We start from the raw sequence: 15,607 nt of genomic DNA, 5'->3' as shown, positions 1-15,607 counted from the left end.
CTTCACCCTTGGTAGAGGACAAAGGAGCGGCTAGTGCGGCCTCCTCTGGGACTCTCCAGTCAACAAGAGCCCCAAGCAACCCTACAAGAAGCCCATAAAAAATGTTCCAATACTGTTAGCAGAAAACCAGACAGGGAAGATGCGTTTGAGGATTAGGGGTCACCAGCTCAAGAGTTTGTGTGAGCATCACAAGCAGATCTGCTTGCAGGAATGTTCCAGACACTACCAATGAGGTCGCTTTCCATGTTTTTACATAATAAGACCTAGAATGGTAACAAACAATGGGCAGGGCCCGGTCAAAGGAGGCAGGAGTGGTAGCTCCAAAAGACAAAGGTTTAATTTGTCCACATTGGCCCACAAAACGAACGAGCACTAAAAGGGCAACCTAAGTGGCGTGGTTCTTGCCACGTCAACCTGAGGAAGTCAGTCCTGAAGCCTTCCGAAAGCTTTTCAGCAGTTGGCTCAAGCAGGGCACAACCACTTAAGTTCTAGGCCAACTGCAGCAGAGACCAGTTTTCAGACAACCAGGCCTTTTATCCCACAGTCATTCATTTGTTAATTTCCCACGGGCCAGAGATGAAACTTAAAATGCCTTTTCTGGCCCAGAAACACTCAGGTGGCGCATTCTGGGGAGGAGAGGGTGGGGAGCAGACAGACACAGGGAACGAGGAGACAGATGGCCCGTTCGGGTCTCTAGGGCCTTTAAAAAAGCCTTTCTCCGGGCAAAAGAAGCCCCTCTACAATAACTCAAATGCGCACCCTATACCCGCCCAGAACCAGAACCACATCAGTCTAGAGGGCAAATCAGGGTCCTCCAGACAGTGGGAGGGCCAGCACTCGAGTGGCCACCTAGTAGGTAGCAACATCCAAGTTTGTCCCTCTGCCCTCACGGTAGGTACCACCAGGGCTTGGGCCATGCCAGCCTGTGCTTCTAAAAGCTCCACCAACCAAACCACCACTGGGGACGAGCTGCCTGTGAGGGTCGCAGAGGCATTCTCATCACGCTACACACGGAGGGGCACAATCCCCAAGAATGAAAACCGATTTAGCTGGACAGAAGCCACTTTCTAGAAAAATCATAGGCATTTTATTTAGAGGTAGACAGATGAGCATGGACTGCTGTAGTATGTCCCATTTAACTGGTGTGTCATTCGTATTCAACTCCATTCATCCATCTTACACTGCAGGTAGAACAAAGAGGGTAGTGAGGAGATTGGTGTGAGACGGGAGGTGCTGGAAAAGGGATCTGTAATTACATACACTCAACACAAAACCAGAAATACTCTTTTTTTTTTTTCAGGGTTTCCCAAACTCCAACAGGAATAAAATACTTTAAAATAGGTTCAAGAAATGGCTGCCTTGAAGCAAGTGAAGGATTCCAACTCATCGCGGCCCAAAGGCTCTCCCTCCTTCCCCCATAGCAAAAATAATAAAGTTAGTGAAAACTTAGTAACGAAGGGCAAACGAAAGGCCATTTCATTTCCTCCTGAACCCAGGTGCATTCCCTCCAGTTAAGGAAGGGGTTCCCATATATGCCATGGCACCTACCACTACCTTAGAACTAATGCAGAATACAAAGTATAATTGCATCATTTCCCCAGGGAATTTTCCATTTAAAAATACTTCAGTGAGGCCCCTTGTTCACATCTGGTGAACTTAACAGAGCAGATCATACCATTATATTTTGTTTAATAGACACATCAGCTGGCTCTGAATGGTCCTCAAAATGACAAGAGATTATCATCAATGACAACCAACCTCAAAACATAATGGAATTGAAGCCTGATATAAAAGTAGAGAAATATGTACAGTAATTCACAGCCCAGAAGGAAAGGGGACCTTAATGAGAATCAGTGGGAACCTGGCTATTTTACATAGCTAATTTTGAGACAAGTCATATTTAGCACAAAAGCAATTCTAGCACAAGTGACACTTCCCTCCCACTGCCCCCCAAACTTTAAAAAAGATTTTTTCTTCGGAGGAGTCCTCGGCAGCCCTCTCAAGTCACTCTATGGGGAGCGGGAATGTGTAAGTGTGGTCCCAAGCAGTGGTAGGAGCTTGATCTCAAACGGCATCACCTTAGAGAATGGCAAATCTGAAGAGGGCCATGATAGCAGCACTGATCACTCCCGAAATTGGCACGGTGACAAACCAGGCCATGAAGATGTTCCGGAAGAGTCTCCAGTCCACAGCTTTCTTAGAGCGAAGCCAGCCAACAGAAACGACCGAGCCCACCTGCAAAACCCCCACCAAAGTTAGTGCCCAACAGATTCCATTTTCTAGAAATCGCACAGTTGTCTGAACAAGAGGTCAGTCAGAAGGGGCTCACGGGGCACAGAGAGCAAAACTGTTAGACCCTGAACCATCAAGCTTTCTAGCACACCAACTCATACTGTTGGTCAGGGTCTAATTTTGTCGTCAACAAAAGGGAGGCCCAAAATGTAAATGGACCTCAAATGGCGCCCAGTGGATTAACTAAAAGTGCTGCTGGACACCACCTGTGTGGTGTGTTTATCCCCTGGCCCTCAGATTCCTTATTTAAAAAGGGATTAGATGGCCACTAAAATCCCTTCTTGTTCCAAAGCGGATTCTTGAACACTCAAAACAATGCAGGCAGTGAGAGGCAGCCAAGACCCCCTGGTATGATGGGTGAAGAACCTTAGCTCTAGGCCCACGACCACTGGCTCACCATGATGGGGGCAAATCAAGAGGCTGGATGGTCCTTTCTGCTTGGAAATCTGTGTTCCTCTCCAGGGCTTTCACTCGCCAAGCCTGACATCTAACAGAACACCAAACTGTCTCTGGGGATTTCCAGCCCTCCTTTACGTTCTTATTAGCAGTTCAGTGAGCGGAAAGCCCTGGACAGTCTCCTCTAGGCCAACTCCCTCATTCCACTGGGGAAGGAAGTGAAGTCGCTCAGCCCAAGCAGAAAGTGCGACACACCAGGCTAAGGAGCGCTCCAAGGCGTTTGGGCTTCTAAAAGTTAACTGCCTAACACAGTGCGTAGGCAGGGTTATCTTTGAGATGACAATTCGGCGTTCTAGGCCCCCTCGGGGAGATTACAGGGCAAAGGGTTGGAATCAGAGACTGGCTTCCTTGCCGGGAAGGCAGGGAGCAGCATCTACCTCGTCACCCCTATCGGACGGTCAATAGAAGCCGTCTACAAACTATGAAATACTCCAGCCTGGGAGGGCCTGGATGGCCTTCATCTGTGCATCCCCCTCAGACGCCCCTCTCCTGAAGGCTCAGGACCACCAAGTTCCCAGAGCAAACGTGTACAAAATAGGGCAAATGAGGAGACGGCAGCAGGGCAACGGGCCTTCGTTCTGCCACTCCTTGCTGGCCGCGTACAAAGGGAGAGATTACAGCCGCGACAGGATTCTGGAATCCCTGAACTGCAGTGCTCCGCCTGGGAGTGAAGCTGGGACGGGATGGGTACATACCTTACAGTGAGTGGTGCTGATGGGAAGGCCAACGTTTGACGCAATTACTACGGTGAGAGCTGATGCCAGTTCAATACTGAAGCCGCTGTTGACACAAAATGATTGCTTGTCAAAAAAGCCGAGTGACCCAAACTCGGGTCAAGACCTCCTCTCCAATGACCAGTTTAAGCTCCCTCGCTCTGGACTGAAAGACTCCCTATCGGATAACAAGTTTGGCCTGCTCAGGCAAAGCAGGCTTCCTTTGTTACAATTCAAATTTACATAGAAAAATGAGCATAAAGCAATGACCTCAGCATTCTGAGGTTCCAGCAGCTGTCTAAAGGGCGTTTTCAATTCTACTGAGAGCCCGATGCTACGGCAAGCTCATCTGGCAAGTGTCTCTGTTCTAGCTCCCAGGTAAGGACAAGCGCAACCCAAGCAGTGGCACCGCTGCCAAGTCCTCAAAGCTCAAGGCTCAAAGCCACGTCCTTCCCACACCCGCCATCTATTCACAGGACAGTTACTTGGTCCCGCGGCCAGGAGCGGATGGGCCTGCTCCCTGAGAGCATTCTAAGAGACGGTTATCGGTGAATAGGCACTCATCAACAGAAACGAACCCTGAAAATACGCCCAAATCTGGTGTTGCTACTCTAGCTGAGTTTAAGCGGAATCAAACAGACACCCATTCAACACCTCTGGAAGACAACGTGGGCCGTGGGCCCACCCACCTTTGCATCTGTTCCTTACCTAGAGGGCGTGATTGGCGTGAGATCCTTCCCCATGGTTTGAATAACTCTCCTTCCCCAGACCCAGAGACCAATACAGATACCAACGCCACCATACAACAGAAGCCAGATTGGGGTTACTGCTTTGGAAGCAACGTCTTTAGTTTGATAGATCAAATACAGAGCGACCAGAGGTCCAATGGCATTGCTAGAACGTAAGCAGAGAACAAAACGCGTCAGGACCGCCAGGGCCAACCTCCCCTTTGCTTCCTGCATGTGTCCTTTAAGCTTGGTAGACTAAAAGCCAACTGACCTGACATCGTTCCCACCGTGGGCGAAGGAGCCGAAGCAGGCCGTGAGGATCTGCAGGAACTGGAAGAGCAGGGAGATCTCGGGCTTGTCCTGGTCCTGCCACTCTTCCAGGGAGTCCCCGCTGCCCTTGCGGTCCCCAAGGCCCCGCTCCACCTGGGCGCTCACATCCACGTCAGACACCGAGTGGATGTCGGACACGGCGTTGCAGTAACTGGTGTAGCTGTCCATACGGACTCTCTTCTTGGAGTCCAAGGCAGGCCCGGTCAGCTTCTCCATCTCCTCGCCTTTCGGCTCTCCTTCTTTGGCACGAAACGAATCCAGAGGCATGCCGCAGATGGCCATGGTGTAGGACGTGTAGCTGTTGTTCCGCCGCAGGGGTTTGTCACTGGAGTCCCCCATGCAGTCCCCCACCTTGGCGAGGTGCAGCTTATGAAGTAACTCCTTGTATAAGCCAGAGTCCTTGTGCACGGTGTGATACTGATAGTGGCCGCTGGAATTCATCTGGTTGCTGACTGTTTGATTGAAATGGACCAGGTTCCCATTGGGCAACTGCACGGCGCCTAAGAACGATGGAAGGATTACACGTGCACGACACACTACCTACGTTACCATTTCAAACTTAAAGAGTGCCTAGAATAACGTCTACTTACATAAACCTCCACCCACAAAACTCACCATTCATTGCATGGTCAATATTTGTTTCTTTCATGTCTACACTAGGAAGCCTCTCCCGTTCTGGGGTTTCCTCCAGGTCTCCCAGCTTGAATGAAACAGTTCTCTCTTCCACTGCGGCTCTCAGGGGCACCGAAGCGGCCCCCACTTCAGAAACAGAGTTCCTGTTCTCCCCGTCTCCGAGGGAGAGCTTGGCTTCCTCATGGTCTTCTTTCAAGCTACTCTTTTTCTCCATCAAGGGGCTCTCAGAAGGACTGGATTTGATTTCTCCTGCAGCAGCAAGAAAGAGCTGTTAAAGTTCATCAACTCTCCCCTCTCAGAAATATTCTGCTTCGTCCAACCTTTCCAGTTATTAATAGTCTTTCAGATTGTTGTTCAAGAAGTCAATCTTTCACTCAATACTGTCATGGGGGAAAAGGGGGACACTCTGCTGCCTCAGATGACAGAATCACTAATTAGGGCCAGGAAAGGGGTCCTAAAGAAAAGGAACCACCAGCCACCAGTTTACTCCAAAAAGCGATAACCTCAGGCACTGAGAAAGGACCTAGAACACAGCAGGCCAATTATTCTATTCAATTCAGCTTCTTCATCCAAGTCCCTATTCTCACTCTAATTCTACGACTTTCTTCCCTTCTTAAATCCCCATGTAGTAGGCTAAACATGCTTTTCGCTACAGTAGTCAAGCTACAAAAAATATTTCCATAGCACGATTGGTTTAAGACCAGGAAACACTTGTAAGATGCTGTTCTCCAGCTCTGGCTGGGCCTGGCCTGGCTCAGCCTGCCAGACTCCGGCAGAGAGCCGAGCAGAGGCTGCCCTCCCCCTGGGCTTGCTCAGGTCTGCAGCAGCGAGTGGCGCAGTGCTCTGTGTGGTTGCTCATACTACTGCAGTGTGCGTCATGTCATTTCTGGGGAGGAACAGCTTAAACTCTGTAACTGACAAAAGGTAAAGAAAGGAGAACCCCAACCACCTGACAAAGGACACCTAGAGCCCCTACGCTGACAAACACTTCAAAGGCTAGTCACATAATCAAGTAGTTAGCTGAACTGCTTCAAATTGCACTCCCCCTTGAATGGAGGCCTTCACAGGCCACATAAAATTCATGCTCTAAAGGCGTGTGCCACCAATCTGGGGTTTGTGGGACTCCAGTACAAGATAGCTCTTAAATAAAAAGGAGTACTTCAAGATGCTTAGTTACGCACACCTGAGTCAGCGATGGCACAATACCTAATTATGGCAAATGATGACCACTAAATACATTATCCCTCACTTGGTTTTTCCTAATTAATTTCTATGACATTCAGTTTCTTTGGATAGAACCATTCCTGGATCAGTGGCAGCATTAAAAGGCTACTAACCCCCAAAGAGCCCCTCCCTTTGTCTCAGGTCTCCTAGGTTCCCTTTTCACAGCCCCTCAATCCCCAAGTACTAAACCCTATAAATAGGTAAGAAAAACATGGCTCTTCCCCAGGAGAAGTTCTGTAACTTGGGCATTTCCCTGGCTCTTTCAGAATTTTTAAACTGATACTAATTGATTTCTAAAATATAAGACACATGGAGTCTGCCACTGTTCAAAAAGTCCAACATTTCCCTTTCACGTCAGAGTACTTACGGTCAATTTTTCTCTTCATCCTGGGACAGACAAGGAACCAGACGATAAGAGCAGAGAAAACAGCACATCCCACCGAGATGAGGATGGTACCCCACAGAGGAAGTTTGTCAAAGCCCAGCACTAGGAGATAAAATAAGGGATCTTGAAAACCCCAGGGCAACAGCCCCCTGCAACACTGGGGAACCCTCCTCAGGAGGGCTTTATTTTTAGATCTTCATTGGCCTAAAGGTCAGTCAGTGGGAATTTCTCTGCTAGCAACAGACAAGTGAACTGACCTCTGGAAAAAAAGGCAATTCGGGTCTTAAAAACCTAATGAAGCACCTAACAAATGGAATCCAATTCTTCCATTTCCCTCTTCAGAAAAAGACTTAGGAAGAATTTGGATGACCTGCAGCTAGCAGGGAAAGGATAGGAGAGGGCAGCTAAAGGTTGTGTTAGCAATATTGAGATCAATGAAATCAAAATTATTGAAGGACCATGACATCCTATAATTCTGTGTTTCCTTCTAGAGGCTGATTTCCATCATCTAGTATCTAATAATCGTCAGGTTGATCTGAATGTCCTAGGAACTTCTTTAAAAAGAAAAGCAAGATGGTGGTCTAACATAGGACCTATTTTTAAAATTAATTATCTTGTTTTTTTGGTCCAAGCTCCCTAAATCTCACTAATATGTTCAAAGTCCCCATCCTGGTTCCTTGCAAGCTGAAATTCTAAGCTATATTTCCTAAACCCACCAGCAGTTCTGCCACTAAATGAACGTGGTCGTGGGCGAATCATTTCCTTTCTCTGCTTAGTTTCTTCAACTAGAAGACAAATGGTGACTGGATTATATTATATAGCATCGACTTTTCTTCTGCTGATCTCAATTCTGTTTCTGTTACTTAATAGCTAAGGATTTTTTATTGCAGTACACAGTAAATGCAATTTGTGACTGATACTATCCCAGGAAACACTCTCTCCTTCCAAAATAATAATAATAATAATTTCATGTAGTAACTTAAAGCAAGAAAGCCCCAGGGTTCTCTGTAAATGTATATTCTTTTCCTATCTTCCTATGGGGCAGTTAACTAATATGCCCTTTCCTTAAGGTTTAAGGTGATTTCTAAGTTAGGAATTCCAGTTTCATCCTCTGCCTCAGTCAAAACAAAATAGCCACCATTCCAATCTCTGTGGTCTCCCAATAGTTCTCTCAGCTGCATGAACTCCTCTTCCAAGTGCACTCACACCAGCTGTCAAAGATCCCAACTCTTCTTAGCCAAGTAGATTCAGGGGAGTGATTTAAAATTTAGGGAACGAAACCAAGGAAACTGAATTCCACTTGAGGCCGAAATGAGACAATCCAGCACCTCAAATCTTAAGACCGATTTATCCGAGGTTGAATAAGGTTAAGGGTTCTTCAGGAAGCAGCCAGGGTCCTGAGCAATTGCAGTCCTTTTAGTATAGGTAGGAGGAGAAAGGGAGGGAGAAGACCAGATTATCGGTGGTTCCTGTGAAGACTAAAGAGGAAAGGTCTGGAGTGATTTTAGAATCTGAGCAGGTCTCTGGTTGGGAAACTATCTAGGTTAACTCAGCGTACACTAGCCTGCAGCCTTCTGTAATGGGCACAGGCCAGCCACCTTCTAGGAGATTTCAGCCCTGTAAAGCAAAAAGGGGTAAATCGGGCATTTAATGCAAGGTTTGTAACCAAGTTCAATTGTCACATTTAAATATTTTCATCTGAACTTACAGGGTGCTCCAGTGTACATGATGGAAAAGAGGTTAATTCCAATTGTGCAGGCATAGAAAACCGGCAGGGCTCGTAAACCATTAGGAACTGGATCACTCTGAAAAACAAATTTTAAGGCAAATATGTCACGGAAGTCAAGACCTACTCATAAAGCCAGAATGAGATGGAGGCTGAACATACCATAAAATAGTTTACCTAGCTAAACACAACAATATGGGGCATGGCAGGCAGAGGGAAACAGCAAGAAGACCCACTTTCAAAATTTCCTCTGACTTTATAAAGTGGGTCTGTGGGCAATTCACTTAACCTTCTCTCAGTTGGTCTCAAGCCTGAAGAGCACTTTGGACACCAATCTCTATTTCCTGTTCTTCCACAATAAAGGTGAAAAGGCAGGGCAGAACTTGGAAGTGGCAGATGCTTTCAGCCAATGCCTCTACTCATACTTGCTACACAAATGACCTAGCAATAATTTTAGCACAGAATGTCTTAAAACTATTAAAAAAGATTCTGGAAAAAAAGATTATAGGCTAACTACAAGCAGGGTACATACAGCATTTCCCATTAAGCAAGTTCCTTTCTTTCCTATGTATATCTCCAGTAGTTAGTTCGTTTCTAGTTTAACTCTAGGCCACATAAAAGATCTGCTAAGATAGGTGCAGAATATAATGCACTCAGTGTGACCATTCTCTTGAGTGCAACAGCCTGAATATTGCTGGGCCAGGAATCAAGATGAAGGACTTTAAAATAAGGTATATTCAGAAGTTCAGTGTTGATCTGGAGAAAAGCAGGTTTTATCATTTCCCTTTTTGCTCCTTAGGGTTTTTCTTCCCCAAAATGACTTAATATATGTACCACGCAATAGGATTATGCCAAATTATCCAGATACTTTGTTAAATGGCCCAAGAAAACACCTCGAGAATTTATCCTAATAAAATAGTAAACACTACAGACCACCAAGTTCAAGCCACTGCAAATACATTGAACTGGATTACAGAACAAGTTTTTGAAATTTTGACTGGGAGAAAGGTTCTGTCAAATGTCACCGTGAATACAGAAATCCACAATTTCTGGTTAGAAACTGTCTGCCAAGACAGCTGCCTTCCCCCCAAATGGCAGCAATCTTTTTGCACAACCACCTCTGCTGGCCCCTTGCTTTTGGGGAAGGCTCTCAATATGATACTTACTTTCATTTTTTCTGTGATGCATCAGAAATAGGAAAACAAGAGGCTGATATAGCTGAAGTCCCCCAAACAAGTTTCTTTTTCAATTCCTGTTCATTCTATGTTCCAGAGACATAGAATGGTTCACATATCCTAAAGAACTGCACTACTCTAGTACTGATATTCTCTTTTGTTTTTTAATAAGTAAAGCCCCAAGGTGACTAGAATTCAGAAGCTTCTAAGTAGAAAACTATTAACCAATTAGTTTGAAACAGAAAAGTAAATTCTACTAGTTAAAAATATTCCAAATGGTAATTTTAGGTACCTCTTTTTTTGGCCTCTTAATTCCTCTATGTCTGAGCTAGGTTTTAGATGTAATGTTTGACTACAAATAAGACCAGGGTCAGCTTTATGCCACCGATGTGGCCAGGTGACACTACGGAAGCAGATCAGAAAAGAGTAAAGGCTGTGAGCATGCAGATGAGATTTGGAATTGACAGAGAAATGGGGCTAAGGGTGTACAATTAAAGAAAAAATAAATCAGAGCCTGCGTGTGGGGAGCAGGAACTGTGGACTGGATCTAGGACAGCCAGATTAAGAGTTTTAGGTGTTTATAAGAACACATAACTCAAAATGGGGAGGGGTTGGGCTCAAAGACTGTGGGACCCAGAGCAAAGATTGCTTTCCATCAGTCAAGAGAAAGACCATGTGAGCTCTGGCAGGGTGGACTTACAAATAAAAGAGCTAGGGCCAATTAAAAGCATGATTGTGTCACACATTGAATAAGGGACACAAGTCTGTTACATTCTTCATTATCATATGCTATATGCAACAGCTCAAAATAACCATGTTCTTCTATATCAGTGGTTCTCAGCCTCTCAATTTGTAGCAATGAGAATAGATAATGCATATCAGGTATTTACATTCCAAATCATAACTGTAGCAAAATTACAGTTTGGAAGTAGCCACCAAAATAATTTTTTGGTTTGGAGTCACTACAACATGAGGAACTGTACTGCGGGGTCACGGCATTAGAAAGGTTGAGAACCACTGTTCTATATGGTCATATGGGAGAATAGCTCAAGAAGGTCAATAATCTCAGAAGCCACTGGGAGATTTTGGGGGGCAGCAGTAGCGACTGTATCCCAAAAGTCCATAAAAACCAAGCTGTCTCAAGCTAGAGGGTCCAACAAGCTAATTCACCCTTTGACTCATAAGGGGCAAACCTCCCCCTACCAGAGCTGACACAAAAGCTTACTACCCATGCCTCTCCTGTGGCTCAAGATTTCTCCTCCATGAAATAATTAAATTTAATAATTTTTCTGTCCAGTCATGAATGACGTTATGAACAGAATTCCTAACTTAGTCCTGAAAATGGGTTTATTTTTATATTGGAACTCTTCAGATATTTCAGTGTCTTGAGTTTTCCCTCTTTCCCATCCTTCACAAGGTTTACAAATGAGTAGTAAAAGTCAAGTAACTGGCCTCTCTAATTCCCAAGCTTCTTCATAAGTATTCTCTCCTCTCAAGCTTTCTCAGACTGTGGGTGCATGGAGGCCCCTGCCACCTCACTGCTTCTGCTCACCCTGCCAAATCTAAGGAGACCCAACCCAATCAGTAATTCTCCAGATGGGCCTCTGTGGCTGAGGCCCCCCCAAACTGAAGTGAACTGTCACAGCCTAGAATGTAATAATGTGTATCTTATCTCCTGATTGGTAAAAACTGACCTTCCTGTCAAAATACACAGCTGAGAGCATTACTGTGAAAATGAGCGGTGCTTCTAAGAAGAAGTAATCTAGGTCTAGACACATAACCTCTAAGAGAGTTCCTCTACTTGGGTGAAGAAGAAAAAAAAGTACCTTTATTTCAATAGAAAGAGTTTTCCTTGGTAGTCCTTTGGATCTTACTTTATACATTGGAAACCATTAAAAGGGGACTGCCAGAAGGGTCCATGCCATGGACCTGATGCACCCTCCCTGCTGTGGGGGTGCATCAGAATAGAATTAAAACCCATCACTTCAAAGTGCCAGGGCAAGTCACTGTCTTTGTCATGGACTGATTATTCTAGACGGAAAGATCCCAAAGATAAAGTCATAATGTTAAAAACTGTCCTTGAACCACCACACCAAAAGCATGTTTCTAGCTGCTTACCACATTACTCTAGGCATGGTAGGCACTCCAATGTTTGCTGAGGCTCGAATTAAGTCTCACTTTAAGCCTCTTACCAAGTAGAAAACAACCTGCAAACACTACTTAAGACAGCTGCCTGATGTGAACTCCGCAGCAACCAAACGGGTCCAGAAACTAATCAGATGATCAGAAATTTGTCTCCCAAAGAAAAACAAAAGCCGGTATCTTAGAGGTCAAGTATGCTGGTAGTACTTTGGCAAGCAAGCCCCAGTTTGCCAAAGTCAAAAAGAGTCCGAATGCATCTGCATTGGAAGCTCCAACTAATGAGACTACTCGGATGTAGCAACTTCAAGCCATTCAGGTGTATTCAACCAGAAGTCAGCCCGCAGGTTAGGTACAAAATATGGGTAAAAACACATTGTTACCCTTTCCTAAATTCTATATAAAAATGCCACCCCTGGGGTTGGCAAAATTATTCAGATTTTAAATTTACAAATCTATAAACTCGTCCCTCTGACACTCAAGAAACCCAGTTCCTAGCCTCAACAATAGCTAGTGCTGTTGTGCTGGGAAGCCATGAGGAGTTTCCCATTGTCCCTGCTTCCCGACCGACCAAGACAAGAGGACAGCACTCTAATTGTCTGGGAACACTGACACTGTGGTCATCCTACAAATGATCCTAGGATCCCACGAAGTCCAAAAGGGTGCACTGTGAGACTTCACTGTATTTCTCTAATCTAACAGAGCTTCCCCTTTCTGAAGGCATTTTGAAAAGAGTCTAGAGAATGAGAAATGACTAACTCCAAATTTCCCATGAACAAGAAGCCTAACCTTTGATATTTTAAGACTGAAAAGAAAAAGCCACGAGAATTCTGAAACACTGAAAACTGCTAAACTGAGACTACTCTGGTAGGTAGCACCTAGATGCTCTATCTCAGAATATGAATTTCCTCACAGAAACCAAATCATCTGATTGTGGAATGAGTCTGTTTTAATTTCATTTAGAACAATTACCAGACAAAGTTACAATATGTAGAATAGGTGGGATCCGTCTGCACATTTGGATGGAGAACTAAAAAATTTTCAGATCAGGAAAATGTGGAAGCAGATGAGAAAGTTTTGTGTATTCATAACAAATTAACACATTTGCTACAATTTTCTCAGTGCTATCAGGAGGTAAAAAGGAGCCCACAACCTACCCCCCCCCCCTTTTACTATTCCCTTCCTGGAAGCATACCAGGATTCCATTCAACCTTTCAGGAACCAGGCTGAGTGACCCCAGCTGCCAGTCCAAGTTGGCATGTGCTAGTTTTGCAGTTGCTAAGCTACCCTAGTGGTTTGTTACCAGCAGCCAAACACTTAGGACAGTCAAAGTTAGTGTGGGAAATTTGTGACAACAATCACTTTTAGCAGTTACAAAGTTTCCACAGGAAAGTGGCACAAGACCTTTCCCTACAGTCACTTTAAAGCCAGACAATCGGAATTCATCACCCGCTTCTCTGGGGACTAGATGACCCAATAGATTGTAGTCTTCCCATCTCTCATTTCTGATTTGGGACCTCCATCCAGAGCACACAATCTTCTGAGAACATAATGCTGCTCACCAAGGAAACGGAACTGCAGACCAGGACAACCACAACCCTGCAACTATCTGTAGATTTGGGGTCTGACTTAAGAGCAACTGATTCTATACTCAGCCCCAAAGGGAAACCGAGTTCCTATTTGAAACTAGGTTCAAGGCTGAACAGTTCTCATTCTGGAAAAGGGGGATGAGGGCAGCCATGTGTTTCAAGTGGGGAAAAAAAAGAAAGGCAAAAAACCCACCACTAGACTTGAGAGTCAGAAAAAACTAAATTCGGATCTGCCCCTCCCCCCCATACTGGGTCCCAGACAACCATCTGGTCCCTTCTGAACCCCTTTACTTATTTGTCAAATGAGGGAACTGGATTAGACTGAACATCTTTTGCAAAAGCAAATCCCATGCTATTCTGATACCGTAGTCATAATCCAGTGAGTTATGGAACACGCTCTATTTCTTTCTGTTGGGAGCGAGACGCTGGTTCCTGATCTCTAAATCTGCTTCCAGTAAGACTGCGTAGAGAAAGATTCCGTTCCCCCCAAACCACAAGTGGATCTGTCAAGCCCATTCTAAGAACCAAACCTGGGATAAGCAGTGCCAGAGGAAGCGGCTTACCTTGCGAAGGATGAAGGAGCGAACTAAGAAGAAGAGGATTGCAGACATGATGCCAGAAAGAAGGGGGGAGATGAACCACGATAACACTGGAAACAAAGCACAAAAGACCCCGCATTGAGGAGGCGCTGGTCTGCACGCCCCACCCCTGGGTGGAGGCCCCCACGCGCCCACCTACCAATTTTCAGCAGCTCAGACCACTTGACCCCTTCCTGCCCCTTGGCCACCAGGGAGAAGCCGATGGTCGCACCAACAATACAGTGGGTACCGGAAATGGGAAGCTTCAAAAACGAAGCAGCTAGCTGCCACACTGAGGAGCCTGCAACACAAGTGTGGGAGGGGCTGGGTCGGCGGGGGCCCCCTCCCCAGTGGTCAGCCCCCAGCCCGGCCCGGGGCTCCTCCCGCCACACTTACCGAACATGGCACTGACTGAGCCGGCCATGAGCTCGTTCGGGTCGGTGTACATCGTCACGTTGATTAAGCCCTTGCGGATGGTCTCGCTCACCTTGGCCCCCAGCAGCACCGAGCCCACCGTCTCGAAGATACTGGCCAGGATACAGGCTTGGCGCAGGGTCACGACCCCGGAGCCCACCGCCGTGCCGAAGGAGTTGGCCACGTCGTTGGCCCCCACGGAGAAGGCAAGGACAAAGGCGATGATGAAGCCCAGGATGAGCATCCACAGATCCACCCCGGACCCGGGCGCGAACGTGGGTGCGGACGTCACCGTGGGGAGCAGCCCCGTGGTGGGGGGCCAAGGAGTGATAGTGGCCATGCTGCTGCTACCGCTGCTGCTGCCGGCCCGGGGATCCTAACAAGGGGGGGTGCCGACGGGATGAGGTATGCGGAGGCGGTAATAAATAACGTAATTACATACAATTAAATACTGTAAACGGGCTCCCTGCTCGGGGGGCTATCGCTATACTCGGCAGTTGGGGGGCATCTCGGGCTGCGGCCGGCTCTGGGGGTTCCTCAAGGCTACAAGACTAGGGCGCGATGCCATGGCGGACGACAGCGAGGGTTCAAGGGCATCCTGCGGGGAGAGAACGGACCGTGGCGCCATGCTGCCTCCTCCTCAGGGGGCCAGGGTGGCAGAGTGGGCACGTGGCGGCGGTAGGAAGCCGGGGGCTCTCGGCGGGAGGGGGATGGGTAGGGCCCCGAAGCCCGCGCGCGCCCTCCTCTCTCCCCCCTTCGCAACCGTTGTGCGAGGCAAGCGCGCGCGCGCGGGAGGTGGAGGAGGAGGAGGAACCCAGAGAAAGAGCGCGCGGACCAAGCCAGGAAGCCGGGTTCCCGCGCGCACCGCCCAGGCCAGCGGGGGATGGGCGACGGGGCAGATCGGGGCTCGGCCAGAAAGACCCAACCCCAGCCCGGCGGCACTGCCCGCTACTCACCAAGGAGAACCGGCGGCGGAAGGACTGCCTTGGTCAGAACCTTCCCAGGCACAAAGCGGAAAGAAACGAAGCCTCCCGCCCAGATCGTGAAGGCCGATCCAGAATAGAGCGACTACCCAAAGCGGTTACTAAAAAGACACACGCGGTACCCCATCAGCCATCACCTAACCGGCGCACGCTGCCGGCGGCCCCTCTTATAACGGCCTGGCGCCCCACGTGACTCTGCGCGCCCCTCCCCTCCTCCCTGAGGGGACACGCCCTCTCGTGAC

The 15,607-nt window shown here is 47.2% G+C and overlaps 1 protein-coding gene across 4 annotated transcripts; it reads right to left on the bottom strand.

The window, feature by feature from the left end:
• Positions 1-1,064: 1,064 nt before the first annotated feature.
• Positions 1,065-15,557, bottom strand: SLC20A1 (solute carrier family 20 member 1). 4 transcript variants are annotated; one of them, XM_007477570.3, is made up of 12 exons: positions 15,339-15,556; positions 14,365-14,980; positions 14,129-14,269; positions 13,954-14,039; positions 8,470-8,566; positions 6,744-6,863; positions 5,135-5,401; positions 4,461-5,019; positions 4,170-4,355; positions 3,444-3,528; positions 2,079-2,235; positions 1,065-1,181 (listed from the first exon to the last, which is right to left on the bottom strand). In XM_007477570.3, exons 2-11 carry the CDS (start codon positions 14,720-14,722, stop codon positions 2,080-2,082), a joined length of 2,055 nt encoding a protein of 684 aa, XP_007477632.1. In that variant the 5' UTR covers positions 14,723-14,980; positions 15,339-15,556; the 3' UTR covers positions 1,065-1,181; position 2,079. The 4 variants fall into 4 exon arrangements, with proteins under 4 accessions (XP_007477632.1, XP_007477631.1, XP_056668109.1 ...); XM_007477569.3 differs by having other exon boundaries at positions 1,065-2,235; positions 15,339-15,557; XM_056812131.1 differs by lacking the exon at positions 14,129-14,269 and having other exon boundaries at positions 15,339-15,499.
• Positions 15,558-15,607: the final 50 nt, after the last annotated feature.

Source organism: Monodelphis domestica, chromosome 1 (genome assembly GCF_027887165.1).
Source record: "Monodelphis domestica isolate mMonDom1 chromosome 1, mMonDom1.pri, whole genome shotgun sequence".
Classification (NCBI taxonomy): domain Eukaryota; kingdom Metazoa; phylum Chordata; class Mammalia; order Didelphimorphia; family Didelphidae; genus Monodelphis; species Monodelphis domestica.
This window is presented reverse-complemented; position numbering and strand designations above follow the sequence as displayed.